This window comes from Bubalus bubalis, chromosome 17 (genome assembly GCF_019923935.1).
Source record: "Bubalus bubalis isolate 160015118507 breed Murrah chromosome 17, NDDB_SH_1, whole genome shotgun sequence".
In the NCBI taxonomy this organism is placed as follows: Eukaryota; Metazoa; Chordata; class Mammalia; order Artiodactyla; family Bovidae; genus Bubalus; species Bubalus bubalis.
In genome coordinates this window covers 19,564,254-19,588,816 of record NC_059173.1, presented here as the reverse complement: position 1 = coordinate 19,588,816, position 24,563 = coordinate 19,564,254, and the positions used below count along the sequence as shown (strand labels likewise).

At 42.1% G+C, this 24,563-nt stretch overlaps 1 protein-coding gene across 13 annotated transcripts in view; it reads left to right on the top strand.

Annotated features, from left to right (window-relative positions):
* The window catches only part of CLIP1 (CAP-Gly domain containing linker protein 1), a 116,440-nt gene that overhangs the window by 86,963 nt on the left and 4,914 nt on the right, over positions 1-24,563 (top strand). For all 13 annotated transcript variants that reach the window (XM_044930237.2, XM_044930236.2, XM_044930232.2 and 10 more), the window contains 5 exons: positions 2,087-2,207; positions 17,225-17,277; positions 23,652-23,769; positions 23,849-23,999; positions 24,507-24,556. In XM_044930237.2, the coding sequence (XP_044786172.1) occupies positions 2,087-2,207; positions 17,225-17,277; positions 23,652-23,769; positions 23,849-23,999; positions 24,507-24,556 (493 nt within the window). The remainder of the gene's footprint in view (positions 1-2,086; positions 2,208-17,224; positions 17,278-23,651; positions 23,770-23,848; positions 24,000-24,506; positions 24,557-24,563) is intronic.

The following is a 24,563-nucleotide window of genomic DNA, read 5'->3' as shown; positions in this document are numbered from 1 at the left end:
ATAAATATTTTTTAAAAGTAGAATATGTTTAGCATGGTAATTATTAAATTTATGGTAGATTCCTCAGTAGAATGTTTGCAAGTCAATATCAGCAGTGTTTATTTTGCATCTCAGTTTTAAAATCATGAGTCTTCTTTTGTTTTGCAAGATGTCGTTATATATATAGGGAAGAAAAAGCAACTTATAAAATTGTGAGAAATATATTTGTAGGTATTTTCAGAATTATTCCTTAGAGTACGTCCAGGAGTTGGGCTGTTGGAGCGTCCTCTATGAAATGTACATATCTCTCCTGTGGTCTAAAGAAAAGTTGAAAGGTGTTTCTATGTTCAGATCACAACTGAGGTCTGTCTGCCAGTTCTACCTCTAGCTCTCTTGATTCTACAACTTACTTGGGGCAGATCTTTTCACTTCCCTGAGCTTGAATTTTGTCATCTTTAAAATATAAATAATAACATGAGCCTCCTTGGGCTTTGGGGATTAAATGAGAAAATATACATGAAATCATACTGTAGATTTTAAAACACTGAGCATATATCATTTGTATAAATCTTAGGGCATCTTGATATTTCCTGACTCCTTGTTTTAATTTTCCTTACTGGGGGCTCTTAATGGAAACCAAGGTTTTAAAATTTTTTTAAGGATGAAAATGTGTAAGAGAGAAAGAACAGGATCAAGAACGTACCACTGACAGGCCACACAAATGCTGAGTCCAAATAGCTCCTAATGAAGGTTGTGACCACTTGGGAATAAAAGGTTTGGCTTATGATGATTTCATCATAAGTAAAATCCTCTAATTTATCAAGAATTGATAGACTTTAGCCAGAAGATAAATTTTACTTGTAGTGTGTATATGTGTATGTGTGTGTGTGTTGATCCATAATTGAAATCAAGCCTCCCAGCTTTTGAGTCTAAAATTCCTTCTTAGTTTTTCTTCGCTTGCTAAATAAACATCTCTATCAAATGCCAAATTTAATATGCTAACAGAATTTTCGTGTTGACATATTCCCCTATATCTTCACAAGGTCAGCCCTATAGGTATGTTATAGGTACATGGAGAGTTAAAAATCAAGAAAACTGCAGGTACCAAATACTGCCACCCATTAGACAACTGAGGTTAAAAATAGACGTGTTCACGAATCAGCAGATGGAATCATACCCGGATGACTTGATTCAGAATTCAGCCACGTATGACAGCTCGCTGAATGGAGCGTGGCCAGCCCAGACTTAAAATTCATAATTGCATCAAGACCACCTTCTATGGTTTAAAACTAGAATCCACCAATCCAATAAACTATTTTGAATATCCACATGTAAAGGATAATTTGGGATGTATATTTTTAGTCAAGCTTAATAACAGGAAGATGTTTAATACATGTGTTTACCCTGCTCACATTTTATATGCTGATATTCATGATATGTATGGTCAGCAAGCTGTATTTTTATTTGCTTCTTTTAATTACAAGTCAACAGTATGGAAAGAATACAATCAAAATTAAACACTTGTTCTGTAATTAGAAAACTGCATTTCCTTTGGGCATTTCACCTTTAGTTGTCCTGAAAATATACCCAGATTCACAGCAACACTTGATTCTGACAAATGCTAGCAAATGGAACTATCAGCTTTACCTTTCTTCCTAAGAAAAAAAAGATTACAGATTTGTACAGTTAGAGCAGAATACTGTGGCAACGATGGAAATCACTATCAACGTAGTGTATTTAATTTTCTAATGGAAACAAAGGGAATACCGGCCATTTCATTTGTCATTTATTTTAGAGAGTAACATTGCTTTTTTGTGTGGGGAGTATTTAGAAGTGGGGTAAGTGTGGGTGGTGAGAGAGTAGATGTAGTGTTGATTAGGTTTGGGGAAAAAAAAAAAAGTAATAATTGCAGGCAGCAGTCCTCCCCCTGAGAGGTTAAAGCCGTTTGGCCCCTCCTGCAGGTAGACAATACTGCCTCCTGTTATTACAGATCCTATCAGGCACGTGACCCAGATATATTTTCCCCAGTGCAGTGGAGTTGGTCGTCTCCCACAGTTTCCTTGCCTGTCTTGTTTCTATGGTAACCCCACACTCGCTGTCCTTGCAGAGAAACCCTAAAGCAGGCAGCAGCTCAGAAGTCCCAGCAGCTCTCAGCGCTGCAAGAAGAGAACGTGAAACTTAACGAGGAGCTGGGGAGGAGCAGGGACGAAGTCACCAGTCACCAAAAGGTCAGTGGGCGTCTGTCGGGGTGGGCACCCCCGGCCCTGCCAGGCCAGCATCTGCTGCTGCCTTGGGCAGGGCTCGCGGAGGCTCCTCGGAGACTGTGCTTGATGTGGTTGGGTCATTCCAGTGGGATCTCAAGTCACCTGTGTTTTATGTCCCCTCATTTTCAAGCATGCTGCTATAGCACTTGGGTAGGAGTGAGCTGACAGGTCCTTTAAAAAAAAAAAAAAAAACCACCGGGAACTTGCAAGCAAGGAGAAAATAAGATTTTTTATCAGATGATCTTATGGCAGTGCATAAATGGAAAGGCACAGTATGTTTTGCCTCCTGCCTTGGTTTCAGTTTTGTTTTTTTCTCTAAGATGTTTTTTTTTCTTTCATCAAAATTGATTTTAAGAAGAAGGTTCCAAGAATACAGATTTGGTGTGAAGGTTGGAAGCTGTTTATAAATAGAACTCTGCTTTTCTTTTAAGTAAAAAACAATGTTTAAACAGCTCCTAAGGGAACTGTGTATACCTGTGCACTGATGCATTGGTTTATGAAATGTGTGTTATACCTGCAATGAACTAGAAGCTAACCACAACCCACTTGTTTCCCTATTTAAATTATAAAGGTTTCTGATAAGTTCATTAAACAGTGAAGGAAAACTGATTTTAAAGAATGCCCTATTCTTTTTTTTTTTAATTCTTGAATCAAAATGCTAGACTGTTAGCCACATCTGGCCTCAGAGCAGAAACTCAAAAAAAAAGACACTTTAAAGAGAATTTTACCACGTGGTCATTATTCTTTGCTTTGCATGTCAAGGGGAAATTTTTTTTCCCCAAGCATATTTTACAAACATTAATTCTCATTTGGATGGAGTATTCTGGAGTAATTTGTACTGGCTGTCCATTGATGTGGCGTCGTTTGTGGTAAAAGCACTCTTTGGAGAATTGATTTCAGACTTGTAAGTCTTCATTAGAGCTCTCCACAATGACCCTCCTTCGTGGGAGAAATGGCCCATCTCCCCAGACCCCAGGATGACAAGCGACGCTCTTGGTGACTATAACTCACGTTCAGTGGCTCTTACCTTACTGTGAGACAGGCACAAATACCTGACAGCCGTCCTCCCATGAGCCGGCCCTGTCATCACTCCATGTGTTACAGAGGAAGCGGAAGCACCAGAAGGTAGTCACGTGCTCAGCCTCATTCAGCTGGTAGTGTGGGAGACGCGTGTCAGATTCTGATTGGGGTCAGGGAAAGAATCAGAGTGGGTTGACTTAAACGGGGTCACTGCACTCTGCTTTGGTCAGTATGTGAGAGAGTGGGGTTCATGAAAAACAGAAGCCCTTGGACCAGACGAGGTTCTTTTCTTCCTGGCTCAAACCAGTGTGTGAAACACTGGGCACCTCTGACATCAGCGTGTCTGTAAGGACTCGCAAGGGAAGGATCTCAGCCAAGTGCTGAGTCTGTCTGTCTCCTTTTATCTCATCTCACGGAACATCTTTGGTGGACAGCGTGGATCCCACCAGCGGGAGGAACACACAGAGGTCAGCTTCTCGTCTTATGTTGTGACCTTGACTGGACCGTTGATTACATTTCTCTTGTCTGTCACTCAGAACCGGCAAGACTTAGGAGTGACGCCTCACGGTTCCTCAGGCAGGGGTTTTCAGGGCTCCTCTCCATCCGCCAGCTCTTCCTCTTTTGCCTTGGGATTCACATTTACCTTCCTTTTGAAAAGGTTTTGTGACTAGAAATTTGAAACGCGGGGACTTTGAAGAGTGTTAGGAAATAGCACCTGCAAGCAGCAGCTGGGGCAGTGACTTCCGTTTAAACAGGGGGTGGTTTTGTCCTTTGAGTTTTACTCTGGAGAGAGAAGCAGGCGGCTGGGAACCAAACCACGATAGGCTGTGACTCGAGAGAATGTCCATGGTGAGCACTGAGGAAGACTGCAGATAACGCTTCACTTGACATGCGTACGTCTCAAAAGAGTGGAGAGAGTCTCCCCATTGAAAGTAACTTAGAAGCAACCTTAGGCTAAAGATTGATTCATTCATCGGCTCTTATTACTCGTACTACATAATTTCCAAGAGTCCAGAGATCTAGACTCTAAGCAGTCTACATAAGCCGCTTACTTGTGTAAAATCACGAATTTCCACTTTGTTGCTTGCTATGGTTGAGCCAAACTATCCATCAGCTTTGTTCAGAAATATACTACAGGGTTGGGCAGAAACCCTATTTCAGAAAAAGAGCTGAAGCGGAGGAGGGACTTCTCTGGTGGTCAGTGGTTAAGATTCCATGCTCCCAATGCAGGGGGCCTGGGTTCAATCCCTGGTCAGGGAACTAGATCCTGCATGCGGCAACTGAGACCTAGTGCGGCCAAATTAATTAAAAAAAAAAAAAAAAGAATTTTAATTGTAGTGCTGTAGAAATATCCAGTGTTTCATGCTAAAATGAAGACAGTAAAGACTGAATGTGGGACAGATAAACACTGACCTGGACCTGAGTTCCTTCCTGTTCCCTTTGCTCAGTGGCACCACAATTCGCTGACCGTGTTTCAATCGCTGAGCAGATTGTTCTGCTGCTGTTTCATAGAATCATCATACCTGCAATAGTGAGGTACATTATAGGAAGGAAGCTGAGGCTCAAACATGAAGCAATTCACCAAGGACACACAGCCAGGCAGTGGAGGAGCCAAGATCAGATCTCATGTCTGACTAACTCCTAAGTCTGTTGGCCTGCTACTATCTTTTGCTGAGAATAAAACTTATTTCTTTGTACTTCATCATTAAGTGATAAGATTAAAAGAAAAAAAGAAAAACCCTCTGAACCAGGAATGGAGTATGTGGGGTCAAATAGTACTATAAAAATGCACTTTCAATCCTACCATTACTTTTTTTTTCTGCCTCAAATACTTATTTTGCTTAGAAAACCCAAGGGATCCCAGAATCCGTTCTGCATCTTAAGGCTCTCGCTGGGAATATTGGCCAAGGGTTTTGATTTCCTCAAGAAGCCTTTTGTGAAGAGAACTATTTCATTTCCTGTGTATTATTTGGAAGTGAGATGATTTGTTGCAATAAAGGAATCCCTGTGTCCCTGTGACTGGTTTTGTAGAATGTCCTCTCCTTTTATCTTAAAAGCTGATGTAGGAAGCTCTGAAATAACGAGGGCTAACAGAGAGCAGGACTGGCTGATGGAAGGTAGAGAGACGATCCACTCTGTGCTTCATTAGAACCCACATCTGCCTTGATTGACACGTGGGTGCCGTGTTCCCCCCGGAAGAAGTGTTGGAACAGTTGGTAGGCTCACCTGCTCTGGCTCGTAGCCCTCGAGAACCCAGCTGACCAAGCCAGAAGCAGAACCCACACGTGCGCATTCTTTGTGGTCTGCTCCATCAGATATTGTCCCTTCCAGTGAAAAATGGGTCTCTTAAGTCCACTTTCTCAAGCAGGATTTTCATTTTAAGAGGGGAGGGGAGTGATAACCAAGATCAGTTAGGGTTGTGAGAGGCGGAAGTGTTGGTGTTAGCTGGCATCACCTGTAACAGAAATCCTTACAAAATGTTACAGAGTGCCTCCTCTTTTCAAAGAGGCTGTGTTAGATTGGACATATGGAATTGCTATTGTTTTGCAATTTCATATGACTCAACCAACTAGATAACGTAATTTACCCTTTCTCACGACGGACGGTTTTGAGGATTGTCATTATAATTCCTGTGGATGGTTTGCGCTCACATTGTTTCCCGCCTGATGGCCAACTGGTTTCGTGCTGCTTCAGGTTTTGGGTGTGTGCACGTGTTCAAATACACACTGCATAAATGTACTGTTTTAACCAATTTACAGCGTGCAACTCAGTTGCACTTAGGTCATTTACAGCACTGTGTGACCATCACCTCTATCTAGGACATCATCACCAGCCGCCCCACAAAGAAAACTCCAGTAAGCAGCCACTCCCCATTCCTCCATCCTCCCAGCCCTGCCAACCACTAATCCATTTTTAATCCCTGCATATTTGCTTATTCTGGACATTTCACATAAGTGGCAATAGACAGTACGTGTCCATTTGCATCTGGCTTTTCATAGCATATTGAGGCGCATCCATGCTAGCCTGTGTCAGGACTTCATTTCTTTCCGTGGCCGAGTTGTATTTTACCGAAGGGATAGACTGCATTTTGTTTGTCTGCTTCAGGTGTCTTAGGCTCCTCCTCTGTTCAGACTGCCTCGCATCTCTCCTGAAGCCTCCATCCGTGACAGGAGCTGCTACCTCTCATCGCCCCTTTGGGTCTTCTGCGGGTTGGGAAAGCCTCCTCGTTTTCCTAAAAGCAGTGCTCAGCCTAGCCACACTGTTGACACTCGCAGCCCTATCTTCTCCTCATCTTTACTTCCAAACTTGGAAGTGCCCTGCTTTGTGCCCTGTTTCTCACCTCCCCCTCTGCTTCCCTGCCCCCTCCAGTCTGCTTCCTGCCGTTCCCAGTGCACTCTGGCATGAAGGATGGCTTCCCTGTGGTGTCTGCACACTCGGATGGCTCCTTCCGCCCTCTGTGGATGTTCTGAGTCTCCTCCTTCAGCTTCCTCCACACCGTTTGCTCATGTTTCTCTTGCCTCTCCCACCACACCGCATCACTTGCTATTTGTGTGTCTGCTTTTCCAGGTCTTCTTCCTCGTCCCCCACTCGGTGCACTTGGCCTCTCTGCTGGTCGTCATCTTTCCTCTCCAGGTGGCCGCTGCCTTCCCTGGTTTGGGTCACAATCTCCTTCTTGGCTCTCTGTGTGTGACACTCGGAACTCAGGCTGTCTCCCCACCTGGCGCTGAGACAGTAGGACTCCTAGAGCAAGACATGCAGGTTGAATGAATGAAGGAGTGAACGGGTGATGAAATAAGTTCCTCATTTTCAGCCAGGGCCCTTCAGTCCTATTTTGCAGAATATGATGCAGAGACGGTGAGACTTGCCCCTTCCACTTCTCTCACATGAGTCCACTCACTTCCAGTCTCCTGACTTTGTTGCAGAGAGGTCGTGATTGCCAAAATCCAACCTCAACATAAGCAGGCCATGCGCCCCGTGTGGATGGTAGATTCGTACAGTGGATTCAGGCAGGGTCACGTGGTTTCAGGATTAAGGAATCCATGCAGCGCATTATTCTTTTCATAGAGAAAACACTAAAAATAATCCGAGTGATGTGAGTTCTTCTATAGAGGCAGTCACCTTAGGGAGTCACTTTCGGAATGTCTGATTTATCATTCCCAAACTGCACGTGTTTTCTTCCCTGGGAGGGCTGCAGAGACACTGAACTGTCACTATGGGAACAGTGCTGATTTTTTCCCCCTGGTTATTTGCAAAATGAGGTCACAGTTGGCTTATGGAAACGAGACAGATATTAGATGACTCAGTCACGGTGTTTCATCAACAGTTCCTCCTCCCAGAGGATATGACAGATGCAGTAAACAAAAGACTAGGGGTTATCATCTCAATTGATCCATGAATAATCACCTGCCTTTTACATAAGCCTGCATTCCCAGACCTGAATGTTTAGAAAGGAAGCACTATTTTTAGCTTGTCATGTTTCATTTTGGAAAAGTAGTGATCATCAGCCATCAAATTTTAATCTGGGCTGAAGTGGGGGTGCTCATGGGCAAGTAGGGGTGAGTGAAGATTGATCACAGAATCTCCCTCAATACCTAATGAAAGACACATACTTTTTCAACTATTAAAAGGGGCTCCAGGGGCTTCCCTGGTTAAGAAGCCACTTGCCAATACAAGGGACACGGGTTTGATCCCTGGTCTGGGAAGATCCCTCATGCGACAGGCTGACTAAGCCCGCGAGTGCCTAGAGCCCATGCTCCACAACCAGAGAAAGCCCACTCGCAGCAGCAAAGACCCAGCTCAGCCATAAGTAAACAAACAAATTAAATAATTTTTTTAAATGATAAAGAATAAATAAATAACAAGAGCTCCAGGAAAATCCAGCAAAGCCAACCAGTTTCCTGCTGTAAACACTGAAATTGACTGTGGCCTGACTCTGTGTTCATAGTGGTAAGGGAAAGGAAACAGATAGCAAAATTCCCAGAATTTCACTCTAACTCCCCTCACCCCCAGTTTGGAGAAAACTAGACTAAAGGGAGTGAGTAGGCAGCCAAGGAAAGAGTTTTGAGGCTAAGGAGCCCTCTGCTACCACTCAGGATTCTACCAGACCTGGAAGAAAGTGCTAGCTGTCATTTTCCACAGCTAGTCCAGCCAACAGAATGGCTTAAGTAAATGAGGGTTGGGTGGGAATGGGTGGGTTTCCCCCCCACCCCCACTTCAAATGATGATAAATGCACAGGTAGGTAGTCCCAGTGGGTCCAGCCACTCCAGAACTTCCTCAGGGAAGCCTACCCTCTCTCTTGGCTCTGCTGCTGTCCTTAAGCATGTAGGTTTCATCCTCTCAATCTCAATGAGTCTTTTTTTTTTTTTTTTTCAATGACTTAAACATGCAGACCTTGCAGAACTTTCTGGAAGGAAGCAGGGGGAAGGCCAAGCAGAGGGCTCCTCTTCACGGCATTTATCTCTTCATTTGGAGAGGACCCTCCAGATCTCTGTAATAGTGTCACCAGTTGCAGAGATGAGTCTGGATTCCTGCAGAAAGGGAAGGAAACACAGAGGAAATGAGAGTAGATGTTGAAAGAGCCAACTTATGATGCTGCTCAGTTGCTCAGTTGTGCCTGACTCTTTGCAACCCCTTGGACTGTAGCCCACCAGGCTTCCCTGTCCTCTCCCAGAGCTTGCTCAAACTCATGTCCATTGAGTCAGTGATGCCACCCAACCATCTCATCCTCTATTGCCCCCTTTTCCTCCTGCCCTCAGTCTTTCCCAGCATCAGGGTCTTTTCCAGTGAGGCGGCTCTTCACATCAGGTAGCCAAAGTATTGGAGCTTCAGCTTCAGCATCAGTCCTTCCAACTTGTAATACCTGCCAGGTAATAGAGTTACCTCTGTCCCGACACACTGGGTGAGATGCAGGATCTAGAGGAGAAAGCTCAGAGAGAGACCTATAGCAGACTCTATTCATCACCTGAATTGCAGTCTCCCCATCCTTGCCCCGGGCACTCTGACTACAGAAAGTATAGCCCACAGCACCCAATTTTCAGTTGTACCTTGAACATGAAGATGAAGGGGTTCAGATAAAGTAGGAAGGACATAAAGGACAATTCATTGACATTACATGTGAGCAAATAGAAGGTCTAAGCAGAGCTGCCCATGGTAGGATGAGCAACTGAAAACATGCTGTACCAAAAGAGGAAAAAAGTAAAGAAAGTAACATAGGAATCCAAAGAGTGATGAGGAATTCAGGCCATGAGAAAGCATTACCCAGAGTAAAATATTGCTGTGTGTTATATAAAAATTTAAATGATGTAGGGACTTCCCTGATGGTCCAGTGGCTAAGACTGGGCACTCCCCATGCAGGGGGCCAGGGTTTGATCCCTGGTCAGGGAACTAGATTCCCACATGCAACAACTAAGTGTTCGCATGCCACCACTAAAGACCCTGCATGCTTCAACTAAGATCTGGTGCAGCCAAATAAATACATATTAAAAAAAACTTTAGTGATGTAAATAAAACAACTGTTTAAAGAGACAAAGATGAAATAATACAAGCTGAGTGGAGATAAGGAAGAGTTAAGGAAACAAACTGAGGACCAAAGCCATACAGTATCAGAACTGCTAAATATGTAGAAATAGACAGGGACCTAACAGATGTTTCTGAAAATATACAGAGAATTCTTCAGGTCCCCAGACAGAAAAAGCAGATTCCTTAAAAAAGAAAAAACAGCCGACTGCAGCTGCATTCAATGCAGAAAAAAGGAAAAACAACGTAGTACATTGTTTCCCAAGTTCTAATGGACAGAAAATATGATCACGAGCCTCATATCCAGGCAGTTATTATTCAGGTAGGAAGACAGATGTTTCTGAACATGAAAGAACTTGGAAGCCGCAGCATCTGTGAGTCCTGCAAAGTAGCTACTTGCTGATAAAATTTAGCCAAGCAAGACATGATTCAAAATACAGGACTTGGGACTTCCAGGTGGTCCACTGGTTAACCTACTTTCCAATGCAGGGGATGCGGATTCAATCCCTGGTTTGGGACCTAAGATCCCACATGTCATGCAGCCAAAACATTAAAGGGGAAAAAAAAAACAACCAAAGACTTACTAGATCGAGGGAAGCTGGGCAAAGGGACTGGACGTGAGTACTAAATCCAGGTAAATAGACAGCTAAGCTGACAGTTTAGGGGACTACAGATGAGGGAATAGAGTTGTGATTCCAACTTTTTATTTGGAAATCATTTCATGCTTTGTGGAAAGTTGTGAAAATAAAACACAGAATACCTAACCACAGTGCGATTGTCAAATTCAGGAAATGGAACACTATTATCTAAGGTACAGGCCCTACTCCTGCTTTGGCAGTTGGTGGTGGTGTCCTTTATAGTTTTTGTGGGTTTTTTCTTTACCTGATTCAGGATCCAGTTGACTCAGGTCTCTTCAGTCATCTTTATCTGGAATGATTCTCTGCCTTTGTCTTTTATGACTAAATAAAAACAGGCCTGTACATATAAAATTTTTCATTTTGGTTTTCTCAAGTGTTTCCTCATGATGATATTTGGATCACTCATTTTTAGCAGAAAAATAGCATAAGTGATACCCATTATTGCTTTATCCCATTATTGGTGATGTCAGTTTTGATCATTTAGTGGAGGTAACGTCAAAATATTTGCAAGACAAAAAGAAAAAAAGATCAAAGACAAAGGAGAAATAAGAAAAACATACAGAGAATATGACTAACCAAATTTGAGGTGATAGACTTGAAAGCAAGTGGAAGTATGCAAACTTCCTCATCTTTTACATCAGGATGATGTTTGATATTATTTTAAATTAAAATTTGCTTATATGTAAGAAAATGATATTAACATCTTAGGTTTTTAAAAAATATATATATTCTACTTTAAAATTTTACAAAATAAATGTATAGTATAAACCTAGTAGGAGTTCTTAGAAAAGAATATGTCTTTGTGGTAAAGAACATTTTTCTAGAACTTCCACGGTGGTCCAGCGGTTAAAAGACTCCAAGCTCCCAGTGCAGAGGATGGGGTTCAATCCCTGGTCTGGGAACTAGGATCCCCACATGCCATGTGTCGCAGCCAAAACATTTTTTTTTTTTTTAAAAAGGACATTTTTTCTGCCCTCAATCATTTTTTATATTTACTTGCTTTTTTATTTCTTCTGTTAAATTCATATAAAGTTAAATTTGCTTTTTCTCTCCTTTCTGTCCTTCTTGTTCTGTATACAAAGAGAAATGTGTGTGTGTGGCAAGACAGCTAATATTAATCGTTTCCTCTCTGAAAGGGCTGTTCCCAGAAATTGCCAAATCCTCCTCTTCCTTTCCGCGCTGCACCCCCCCCCCCCCCCCACCTTACCTCCTCCACTTCTGAGAGCAGGAGTCTGTCTGTGTGGGAGGCCAGACTAGAACTCGTCAGATGCTGGGGCTGGGGCCCTGACTTGTGCTGTCAAGGTAGAGCCACTATTTTAGACCTCAGAACACTAGCTTAGAGAAGAGGCTGAAGTCGCCCACGCGTGAACCACTTCCCTGGGGAAGTCAGTGATAATCACAGCTACTGAGCCCTGGCTCCCTTGGACTAGCTGAGCACAGAGTTCCTCTGGGGGGACCCAGGCTCCCCAGTGCCACTGCCACTCACACCCGAGCACAGCGCCAGCTCACTGACTATCTGACACAGTTGTTCACGTGCCACATAGTTATCGAGTGCCTGCCGTGTGCCCGTGCGTGTGTGCTCGGTCGTGTCCGACTTTTGTCACCCCATGGACTGCAGCCCGCCAGGCTCCTCTGTCCATGGACTTCTTCAGGCAGGAGTACTGGTGTGGGTTGCCCTTGGCTTCTCTGAGGAATCTTCCCAATCCAGGGATCTAACCCACCTCTCCTGGACTGGGAGATGGATTCTTTAGCAACTGCGCCACCTGGGAAGTTATTGAATGCCTACTGTATGCCTGCCAGTAACAAAACAGAACATTGCTTCTCCTCCTTGAGGCTATGGTTTTTCCTGTGGTCACGTATGGATGTGAGAGTTGGACTGTGAAGAAGGCTGAGCGCCGAAGAATTGATGCTTTTGAACTGTGGTGTTGGAGAAGACTCTTGAGAGCCCCTTGGACTGCAAGGAGATCCAACCAGTCCATTCTGAAGGAGATCAGCCCTGGGATTTCTTTGGAAGGAATGATGTTAAAGCTGAAACTCCAGTACTTTGGCCACCTCATGCGAAGAGTTGACTCATTGGAAAAGACTCTGATGCTGGGAGGGATTGGGGGAAAGATGAGAAGGGGACGACAGAGGATGAGATGGCTGGATGGCATCACTGATTCGATGGACGTGAGTCTGAGTGAACTCCGGGAGTTGGTGATGGACAGGGAGGCCTGGCGTGCTGCGATTCATGGGGTCGCATAAAGTCAGTTGGACACGACTGAGTGACTGATCTGATCTGATCTGATGTGAAGGTTTTTAAAAAACATTTGTTTATTTATTTGGCTACACTGGGTCTTAGTTGCAGCACGCAGAATCTTTAGTTAAGGAATGCAAACTCTTAGTTGCAGCATGTGAGATCTAGTTCCCTGACCATGAATTGAACCCTGACCCCTGTATTGGGATCCCGGAGTTTTAGCTACTGGACTACCAGGGAAGTCCCTCCAGGAAAATTTTTATTCAAGTAGCTTTTTGGGTTTTTTTGTTTGTTTGTTTGTTGAATCCTGAAAATTTATTATTTGGGAGAATTTCAGATATTAATCCTTTGTTTTAGAGCTCGTGATACTAATCAGAAAATACACATTTTGAAATGAAATTCAAAAGAAAAGAATAATTACATATAAGGCAAATTACAAAGTAGTTCGACTGGACCTGCAGAAGCAGAAGTGTGTGTCTTGATTCTGAACTTCAGCACATCCTTCACGTCACACAAGCTAGTATTTTCTTAAATGATAACATTTAAAACAAATTACTCACCATGTTTATCACATTATAGAACAGTTTTGTGGACAGATGAACTCTTTGAGGTTTTCTGGTCCAGTGTTCCCTTCAATCATGATCATTTGTATACTATTTTCCCTGCAACATTGTATTCTTAATAGTTTTCTGTAAAATAACCCTTCCTTTTATTTAACCTTTTATTACAAACAAGTTCAGCGATACTCCCGGATATCCAACTCCAAAGGCAATCAGCTCTTGGTCATTCTTTTTTTGGTAAAGTTTTTTTTATGATTTTTAAATTTAAAGAAATTTTAAAAATCTTTATTGAATCTTCGTTACAATATTGGCATCTGTTTTATGTTTTGGTTTTTTGGTCTTGAGGCATGTGGGATCTTAATTCCCTGACCAGGGATAGAACCGATGCCCCCTACATTGGAAGGTGAAGTCTTAACCAATGAACCACCAGGAAAGTCCCTGTTGGTCACTCTTGTTTCAATTTTACTCTCATTGACCTTCTACTCTTTCATGGATTAATTTGAAGTAAATCCTAGACATACTATCATTTTATCTGTGAACAACTTAATACCTCTAAAAAATAAAATTATTCATTTCTTTTAAATTGTAATGTTATTTTACAATTAGAAATAATTGGACATGAGTTTGAGCAAGCTCCAGGAGTTGGTGATGGACAGGGAGACCTGGCGTGCTACAGTCCATGGGGTCGAAAAGAGTCAGACAGGACTGAGCTACTGAACTGAACTGTTTGTAACATGAAACAATACAAATACATACCATTTCAAAGTTACCATTCCTCCTATTGTTGTTTCATTGAGGCAACATTATAAATGGTTGAGTGTTTCTTTCCATAGTGCTCTTCATTTGTGTAACAGTCTCTCTATATATAATAATAGTTTTTGTTTTTTACAAAACCTATATTGTGTATATTACTCAAATTTGCCTGTTGTTCAGTCACTAAGTTGTGTCCTCTTTGTGACCCCATGGCACACCAGGCTTCCCTGTCCTTTATCTCCTGGAGTTTGCCCAAATTCATGGCCATTGAGTCAGTGATGCCATCCAATCATCTCATCCTCTGTTGCCCACTTCTCCTCCTGCCCTCAATCTTTCCCAGCATCAGGGTCTTTTCCAGTGAGTCGGCTCTTTTGCATCAGGTGGCCAAAGTATTGGAGCTTCAGCATCATTCCCACTGATGAATATTCAGGGTTGATTTCCTTTAGGATTGACTGGTTTGATCTTGCAGTCCAAGGGACTCTCAAGAGTCTTCTCCAGCACCACAGTTCGAAAGCATCAATTCTTCAGGCTCAGCCTTCTTTATGGTCCAACTCTCACATCCATACATGACTGCTGAAAAAACCATAGCTTTGACTATATGGACCTTTGTTGGCAAAGTGATGTCTCTGATTTTTAATGTACTGTCTAGGTTTGCCTCCCCCCACCCAAAGTTATATTTATTAAGGTAAAATATACATAAAATTCACCTTTCATAGATATATGGTTCGGTGAGTTTTGACATATATATACAGTCATATAATATACCCTTACAATCAAGATTTTCTTCTCCCCAAGAAGTTCTCTCATACTCTTTTTATAGTCAGTCACTTCCCAATTCCTAAACACCATTTCTCTCTTCTATGGTGCTATAGTTTTGCCTCTCTTTTGGGTTGGCCAAGAAGTTCATTTGTGTTGTCAACCCGGTTCAGTCCCTGGTTGGGGAACTAAAATCCTGCAAGCTGATTGATGCAGCCAAAAAACAAAAGTCAGGGTCACAAAAGACAAGGAAAGAATGAGGAACCAGCTGGACTAAAGGAATATGATTACTAAATGAAACTTGTTATCCTGGATTCGATCCGGGACCAGAAGAAGGAAAAAAAAAAAAACCCACTATTTCCGATGAAGAATTGGTACAGAACTTCCCTGATGGTCCAGTGGTTAAGAATCCCCCCCTCCAATGCAGGGAACAGGGGTTTGATCCCTGGTCTGGGACGATCTCACATGCCGAGGAGCAACTAAGCCTGTACACCACAACTACTGAGCCCACGAGCCCTAGAGCCCGTCTTCTGAACCTAGAGAAGCCACTGAAGTGAGAAACCCACATACCGCGACAAAGAATTGCGATAGGAATCGTTGCAATTTTCTTTAGGATTGACTGGTTTAATCTCCTTGCTGTCCAAGGGACTCTCAAGAGTCTTCTCCAGCACTGCCCTTCACTATCTCCTGGAGTTTGCTCAAATTCATGGCCATTGAGTTAGTAATGCCAGCCAACCTGCCACAACTAGAGAAAGCCCACACGGCAACGATGACCCAGCGCAGCCAAAAAATAAATAAGAGTCAGTACAATAAGTACCCTAAATTTCTGTTCCATGGAAATTCAGGCACAAGAACTTCATCCTCCAAGAAACAGGGAGAATCTCTGCATGCTGTTCTTTGCAGTATTGAATGATTTTCCAAGTGTTTATTGATTGCTTGTATTTTCTCTGCTGTGAATTACCTGCCATGTCACTTATGTATTTGCTAATTTTTTTTGTTCAGTCCCTGGCTGGGGAACTAAAATCCTGCAAGCTGATTGGTGCAGCTTTGTTAATTTGTTAATTTTTTTCTTGTGTTTCAGTTTTTATAACTATAAAACAGTCTTCCTTGTTTTAAAAATAAATACAAACCACATACAAGGATGCAGAGAGAATGAGAGCCCCTCTTATCTCCATATCCCACTCTCCAGATGTTCTTCTCCCTCTCTCATTTCATTTTTTAAAGTTTGCCTCCCACTCTTTTTCTTCCTTTTACTCTTTAAAAATTTCTAAATATTTCCGTGAAGTGAATTACTCATGCAGCAGAAGGATTTATCTTAATGGACTAGGAAAGGAATGTCTATAGTGGGAAAAAAAACCTGTATGTTAACCTCTGTAGATTTCTTGATAGACTCATGTTCAAAACATACATGTTTCTATTGAAGAATTTTTAAAGTATAAAAACCTTTATAGCAAAGCACATACATAACTGACACGTAATCAGAAATAAGACCACAACTACTTACTGTGAGTAGCAGCTTAAATTCTAGGAACCTAGAATCTTAAATTCTAGAATCCATAAATTCTTAAATAAATGAAAACCATTACAGAGTCTTTGCCGTTATCCTTTGATTAAAAAACAAACAAACAAAAAAGGACTTCCCTGGTGACCCAGTGGTAAAGAATCTGCCCTGCAATGCAGGGGACCTGGGTTTAATCCCTGATCTGGGAAGATTCCACATGCTGCGGGGCAAGTAAGCCCATGGCCACAAGACCCAGTACAGCCAAAAAGAAATAATTTTTTTAACTGTAAGAGTTTGTTCACCTTTTTGTGTTATTAACAGTGTGACTGTATTTGGCTAAACTCTGTGGTATAGTTTGGGAGTAGAGGTGTGTCTTCCCTCACAAGATTGACTAGCTGAATCTTTTGTTTTTTCAACCTTCATAGAAGAACAAAACATTAGAACTAATGGGCCACTGGAAATTCTTTTGTAACTTTATTTTATAGGTGAGAAAGAAATGAGTGGAATATAATAGGCCTAAGATGAGGCCCTTGTAGAATAAATTACCGGTTCTTAGCCCTACCCAAGTTGGTGACATTTGCCTTCTATTATTTCAGGAAAGGAACCAGAATGCTAATAGTGAAGCTTCCCCTCATGCATCTAACAAGTGAAGGAAACATTTATTGAATGTTTAAGATATGGCATGTACACAGTGTTGTTTAATACTTCAACTCTCAGGTGCCTGAGGAAGAGGAGTCATTGGGGTCATAAGTGATTTGTAAATTAGTAACTCTGGGACTTCCCTGGTGGTCCAGTGGTTGAGACTCCACCCTTCGAATGCAAGGGGGACGGGTTCAATCCATATGGTGATGTACACTTGGTCTTTTCTCACTGCCTCTCAGGAAAGCCAGTTGCTTTAGCTTCACTGGAGCGTGGGAATGTGACCTGCAGGATGAGAAATCAGCCTCTCTGAGGGCTTGTTATGAACTGAACTTTTTTTTCTGTGTGTGTTTTTTTCCAGCTGGAAGAAGAGAGATCAGTGCTCAATAATCAGTTGTTAGAAATGAAAAAGAGGTAGGCTTTTCTTTTTGTGTATATTATTTTGTGTGTGTGTGTGCGCGCGTGTTTAATAAGGAAAATGTTGGAACATGCTGTGTGAAGTGACTTGTAGAAAACGTATGACCTTCTTATACTCAGAAAACTGCATCGTGTTAGTTTGGTACTTATAATTGAAAAATTTGGAAAGTTTCAGTATGAATTACTAACAGAAGATTTTTGATTTTAAGTCATGTTCAGTTGCATTTATTCAGAAGTATCCTAAAGTCAGATTGTCTCATATTACATACTGCTGTACCTCCTAGTTTCAGTAACTAAAAATACTGCCATTTTACCTAGAGTAATTGATCTGCATATAAGTACTGATTTCAGCTATATAAAAAGTTTAATTTTTTCACAATAATGGGAAGCACCATTTTAAACATTTCTATTTATTTTCTGAACAAGAGCTTTGTTATTTGTTATTCTTTGATGATAATCAAATGCTATTCAAATGGAAGTTTCCAGGACTTTTGAGTAAGGATAAATGGGCCCCCAGGAATAATCAGCCTGATGCTTATGCTTTCTGATGGTCTCTGTCTGCTCTTTTAAAATGTGCAGTTTGTGTTTAGAGAAACTCTCTGCTTTACTCTGCATGCCAAGCAGGTTTAGCGTGCATTGTTGCTAAGACCCACAGCCTGTATAGCGGTTTGCTGTAGAGTACATCACAGAGTGATGTGCTTTTCTGTCTTATTAAATGTGAAAAGAAAAATAAACCTTTAGAAATAGTACAATCAAGAATTCCTGGGGCTTCCCTGACAGTCCAGTGATTACGACTCCTCGCTTCCACTGCAGAGGGCATGAGTTCGAATTCCACGTGGCGCTTGTGCAGCACGGCCAAAAATAAATAAATAAGTTTTTTGAAAAGAATTCCTGTATACCTCAACTTAAAAAACATAAGAAAATAAAATAGGGAAGAAAAATTCCTTCCCAGTCTTGCAGAGCACCTTATTCTCGATTGTCAGGGCAGAGGAAGCTTCCCTTACCGACGGCTGACACAGGCGTTTGCACTGACAGTGCCGGCCTGGCAGTTGCTGCAGGACCTAGGCCCTTACGTAGCCCACAGAGACACGTGGGCTCCATAAGCTACATTCCAAAGGAAATTAGGCCTCAGTCCAGGGGTGCCTTCCTCCTTTTTTTTTTTAAGACATCCTTAAACTCTTTCTTCTTGAAAGTTTCACATCAGACTGCATATGTGTTCCATGACCGCCACACCCCGGTCCAGCCAGGTGTCCACCAATGCCCCTCGTGAGCTGTGGTGACTGGCCTGCTATGACTTACCCTGGGGCCTGGGTACAAGCACGGCTCTGCCCATGGGGGCCTTGGGATATTTAATTTTACATGAAAAAGGCTTTGTTTCTTTAAAAAGAACCCTGTATATGCAGTTATCAAGGGTATGTGAAAACATAATGGCACTTACTCCTGAGGCATTCTGGTAAGGGAATGTATAAAAATCAGCAGATGTGAGTACTGATGTAATTAATCCCTTTGCATTTATGTAGCACTTGTAATTCACAGATTTCTCATATCTCTAAACAAACCATTGAAATGTATATTGGGGCTTGCACTTAAAAATGATGAAATCCAAACCCCCAAACTTGGGCAACTTGGCTAAGAACTCAGATGCAGGCACAAGACCCAGGGCTTCAGATCTTTTTACACGGGGTCTTTTCTTGCTGTACATTTAATGTTTGTTTATTTTTACTTTTTAATATTTTTTAAAAAGAAAGATGAGAGGCTTTGTTACTCCTTTCCTTGTGACTTTGACTAAATCACATGCCTCTCCAAGTGTGATTAGACATGGGACTTTTTTTCCCGGCTTTAGAAGATAGAACAAATTTGGATACTTGTCTGTCCCTCTCTCCTTATTTCATTCTGCTCCCGTGTTAGGTCCTGGGTATGTTTAAGAGAATCTCTCTTGAAAATTATTCTTTTAATTGAAAAATGCAGATAAAGATAATTTTTTCTGGGAGTGAAAAAATTTTAAACATGGTTTCTTATATTTAGAGCTTTGGTGGGGGAGGGGTTCAAATTGTTAATTAACCCTTATGGAAAATTAGGTCTATTTGAGAAGTCTGGATGCAAATATATTTTCGCTAATTTGGGGGGACCATGAATGCATTCTGAAAGTCAGTTTTGTAAAGGATTTGTATGTAGATCTAGGTGTGTAACAGTTAAGTACATGTAGCATAGAGTACTAAAAAAAATTTGGATACTTCCTTAATTTAAAAGTCTGGAGTGACTTCTTTGGCAGTCCTGTGGTTAGATCTTCATCTTCCAGTGTAGAGGGTGGGGGTTCTCTCCCTTGTTGGAGAGCTAAGATCCCACTCATAGGCCTTGTGGTCAAAAAACCAAAACATTAAAAAAAAAAAAAAAAGGCAATATTGTAGAAAGCTCAATAAAGACTTTAAATATGGTCCACATCAAAAAAAAAAAAAACTGGAAAAAAAAATCTGGGAAGTACTTAAAAATCACAAAAGATATTTGAAATGTGGTTGTTCAAGCAAGAACTGAGATCTTAGTCAACATACATAGCCAAGAAAGAATATAATTGCTTCATTCAGACTATATTGTTCATTATTTTGAAGTGCAGTACTTACTCCTGACATGGGGTGAAACAAAATACTTATTAAGACATACTTAATAAGTTAAGACTTATTAACCCAAAAAACTATGGGTTTTTTGCTCTCTAACGCTGAATCGCAGGCAACATGCAGTGAAATTTTTTCTCTTAGCCTGAAAATGTAATCATTTCTTTGGAAAACCAGACTCCGAGTTAGGCAGACCTCTTTCAAAGCAGTTTCCAAGGCCTCCAGTAGATGAAGCAGAGCTAACCTTGACTTGCTCTACCTAACAGAAGGAGAGAAACATGTTCCTCTGGCCAGAAAGCCTGTGGCAGATTCGGGAACCAGTTTGGCTTCCCTCCCTTCTGTAGGCTTTTTGATGTCAGAGAAGGGAGCCCAGAGCCAAAATCTTAGATGCGGACTGTAGAGTCGGGATTAATTCTGCGGGCGACCCCTGCAAGATTCCCGTCAGGAAGGAAGACTGGTGGGCGGCCCGCCTGCCAGTTCTGAAGAGGTCACTGCCCCTCCAGCTCGCTCAGCTCACTGTGGGTTGCTAAGTGTCTGACTGTCTCGAGCTTGCGCTACTTACCAATGCTCATCTCACCCCCTCTCTTTTCCCTTTCCTACACTTGCTTCCTTTGCTCTATCTGTGTGTCTTTAATGGTAAGACTAAAGAAAGTCTATCCACGTTATAATAAATAAATTTCATATATTTTTTAGTAAACCAAGTTGTCGTATATATTTTTTGGCTGCCTTTGTCCCTCTGTGTCTTGCTTTTGTTTTGAAAAAATATCCTCAGCAGTAAACACACACACATACACACACACGCACATATCTTTTTTATCTCTCTATATACAGCACAGAACTTCAGTGCAAATTTAGTTCTCCTTGCTGTATTTGCAGTTCTCTTCTTGTTCCTAATATTTGGTTCTTGTTATCTTGCGTTTTTAAAGCTTGCCCCGTAACACTTTAAGGTATTTCCTTCATTACCGGAATTTATTTCTTATGTAAGTAGTAAGGAAAGAATCTGGGTTATACGTTCTCTTGGGGGAAAGATTTCTGGCCCCTGAAGCCCTTCTTTCATGTTGTTTATCTTCCCTCCTTGATATTTTTAGTAAGGCCAAGTCACTCAAGCCAGAGTGGCCTTAAAGTAACACAGGCCCTCTTGTCAATGTGATGTGTGACTCAGGTGTCAGTAATATTGGCAGAACTAGTTTAGTTTAGACCATCTTGGTTTGCATAGTGGGGTTTGGGCTCAGGAATTGCCTAAGATGCTGACATTGAAGACCTGTCACCAAGAGGAGCTGCCAAGGTCTATTTGTCCCTTCAGAATTTGGTATACAAATCACAAGTCAGATCCCTTTCTTAACCACCCACCTTTTGATGAGTTTTGTCCAAGAAATAACGGTTTGCTATCTTCTTAGAAGGCAGCCTCTTAGAGGCCATATGTATGTGGGGATAAGCAAAGACACCTGTGCCTTTTTCTTCTGCCAGCTGATGGCGTCCTTATCCTCCCTAACACAAAGATTTAGAAGAATCTAAATCTGCTAATACCCCAACCCTGGTATTTCTCAGTAAAAATATTTAAAATCACATTGTTCAAATTTGAGTTGAATTTACAAGTGAATCTCTTGAAATTGTTTGCTTTGAAATAATTCCTTTATTATTTTACAAACAAGCAGAAAGTAAAAATGGCCAAATCATGGAAATACAAGCTCTTACTTTTAATAGCCTTATTAACTTTACCTAATGTGCTGTATATAGCAAGAAATTGAAATAGATTTTGCAATAGAATGAACATGAACTACCAAATATCCTTTAATAGAAACATAAGGAGCAGAAGATTTATTGAATCTTCAGATAAAAATAGATACTTACTTTCCAGATAGAAAAAGATGCCTATAGATTTCTTTCATTTAAATCTTTGGGGTTCTTTTGTTTTTTGTTTCACGCAAGCACGATCCTCTTTCCTAGTGAGGTGTCATGCAGTTAGTAATTTAACATCACCAAGTGTTCGTATAACACTTGGGTGTTGAATTCAAGACATTTTCTGTAAGTCTCAGATTCTTTTCTTACTACTTATTCTGGGGTATAAGTGTAAGCCACACACTGAGATAAATACAACACTTATATTTTCCATCTTTGTGTAGAACTTCAATTTACCATAAACCATGAGAATTCTGTAATTCGTGTGCCGGATATCTTGGGTCTCACTAACCAGACATACATTCTGCCATTTCTAACCTGGGCCTCAGTTTCTGATCCCTCCTGTCAGTTCTAAGACAGACCAAACAACTACGTGCTCCATGTTCACCCAGCTCCTCCCAACAGAACCGGGAGCGATTTTTCTCTTTGCCCCGTGAACTCTCAATGATGATTATCCACGTGAAGGCAGTGCCTTAGGTTGTAAGACCCGAGGGCTAGCTAGGAAATTTTCCCCCAGTAATGTTTTTCCTCCAATATTTTTGTGATACAAGGTCTTTTTTCCTCTGTTTCACACCGCATGTAATTTAAAAAAAAAAAAAAAAAAAAACTTATTTCAAAATTTGAGTTTTCCAGGAGCCGCAACTCGTCTTCCCCTCACATGCCCATCTTAGCACCCCTGGTCCTTGGATCCAAACCGAGAGAGTAACATTGGTCCAGACCTCTTAGCCAAACTCTAGACGTTGTTAAGATTTCCCCAGTTTTTCCACACCGCATCCTTTTTCCTCTCCCAGGACCCATCTAGGAGACCCCATCACCTTTAGTTGTCACATCTCCTTAGTCTCCTCCAACCTGTGACACCCCCTCAGTCTTTCCTTGGCTTTCGTGACACTGGCACTTTTGAATTTTCACCACAAAAATGTAAATAAAAGCACACACGTTTATAAACACACAGTAGCTTCCTGCCCTTTGGGGTCGTCTCTGTTGTGTCCCTCCTTCCCTGTCTTCCTTTCATCTCTCCCTTTCTTTTCCCACTCCCCTGACTCCAAGAAACATCTTCCTCTCCTGGAAAGCCTGGTGCCCCTCCCTGTGCTGATAACCAGATGCTGGGTCGGCCTGAGAACAGACTCCCAGAGCACTGACCTGCTCCCTCCAGGTGTCCTCCCAGCTTCCATTCTACGGCTGAAAATCCATCTTCACGTTTCTGTCCTAGCCTTTTTTTGTAATTTACCTTTCATTTCTATGAGCAAGCAAAAGTCGTCTTCAGAGTCTTTATGGATGAAAAGTAATGATCCTTCAGTTTGAATAGTGGTCATAATCTCTACTACTGTTTTGGCCCATAAGATCTCCAAAACACACTCTGGGAACTTGCTCAAAGTTACTGAAATTAGTGAGAACCAATCGATACTTCCAGCATAAAACTGCTCTGCATGATGTCTGTATAATCGCTTTGCATGTGTGTATTTTAATTGTTGTTATTGCCTGGTAATCAAGAAATAACAATTCATCTGGGAGGGGGGTTAGATTTTTTTTGTTTTTAATAATTCTTTGCGGGGGGCAACAGTCTTGTTTTTTTAATTCGTCTTCCGAAGTTATTAACTTGTTTCTTTAAATTCAAACGGATACAATGATATGCAGATTCTGGTATATCTCTGCATAGGTAAACTTTTTCTCCCCTCACAGTAAGTAAAACTTCAAGTAAAATTTCGCCAGCATAATAGCCTTAAACCCCCTGTAAAACTTCCCTGTGATACTTTCTCCCCTTACATTAAGCTAAAGTTAATTGAGTGTTTTTCTCCCATCCTTGTACACTGACCACCCTCTCGGTTGATTCTGGAATTTTTTTTGAACTCTTTGGTCTTTTAGAGAATCCAAGTTAATAAAAGACGCAGATGAAGAAAAAGCTTCCTTGCAGAAATCCATCAGTATCACTAGTGCCTTACTCACAGAAAAGGATGCCGAGCTGGAAAAACTGAGAAATGAGGTAGGGTCCCCTCCTCAGGGAGCCTTCCCGCGCCTGTCTGTGCCCGGAACCCGAGCCTAAGCCAGCCCATGTATTTCAGGTCACGGCGCTCAGGGGAGAGAACGCGTCCGCCAAGTCCTTGCATTCAGTTGTTCAGTCTCTAGAGTCTGATAAGGTGAAGCTTGAGCTCAAGGTAAAGAACTTGGAGCTTCAACTCAAAGAAAACAAGAGGCAGCTCAGCAGCTCCTCAGGTAACGTGACCACCGCCGCCTCCGGAGAGGAGCTCTTCCCGGGGTAGAGCTGCCCTTGGAAGGAGGCACCTGCGCCGCCCTCCGAGGACCGCCCCCCTGGCCTGCGCTCTTCCGCGCTTTCATCTAGGGAGACCCCACTCAAAGGGGGCGTGGCTGCCTCTCCGCACTTCCGGACCTTCCCGAGGTCCTGAGCTGCAGAAATTTATATAAGGCAGCAGGTGACCGCTGCCATGTAGGGGGCGACCGTGGGTTCTGAAAGTGCACTGCCGGGAGGAGAACATGATAGGCCACCCACCAGCAGTGGGCCAGCCCAAGGGAGCGCCGCCGTGCCTTAGGGGGCCAGATACGGGACCGGAACTCCAGACGTGTGCTCAGAGGCGCCTGTGGGGATTCCACACCAGAATGAGTTTCTCGCACTGGCCCTTTCGTTGTTAAGAACAAGGAAACAGGATGGGATGGCAATTTTTTAAAATATCCCCCCTCCACTTTTTTTTTTTTAAACATAAGGTAATACTGATACTCAGGCAGAAGAGGATGAAAGAGCCCAGGAGAGTCAGGTAATAT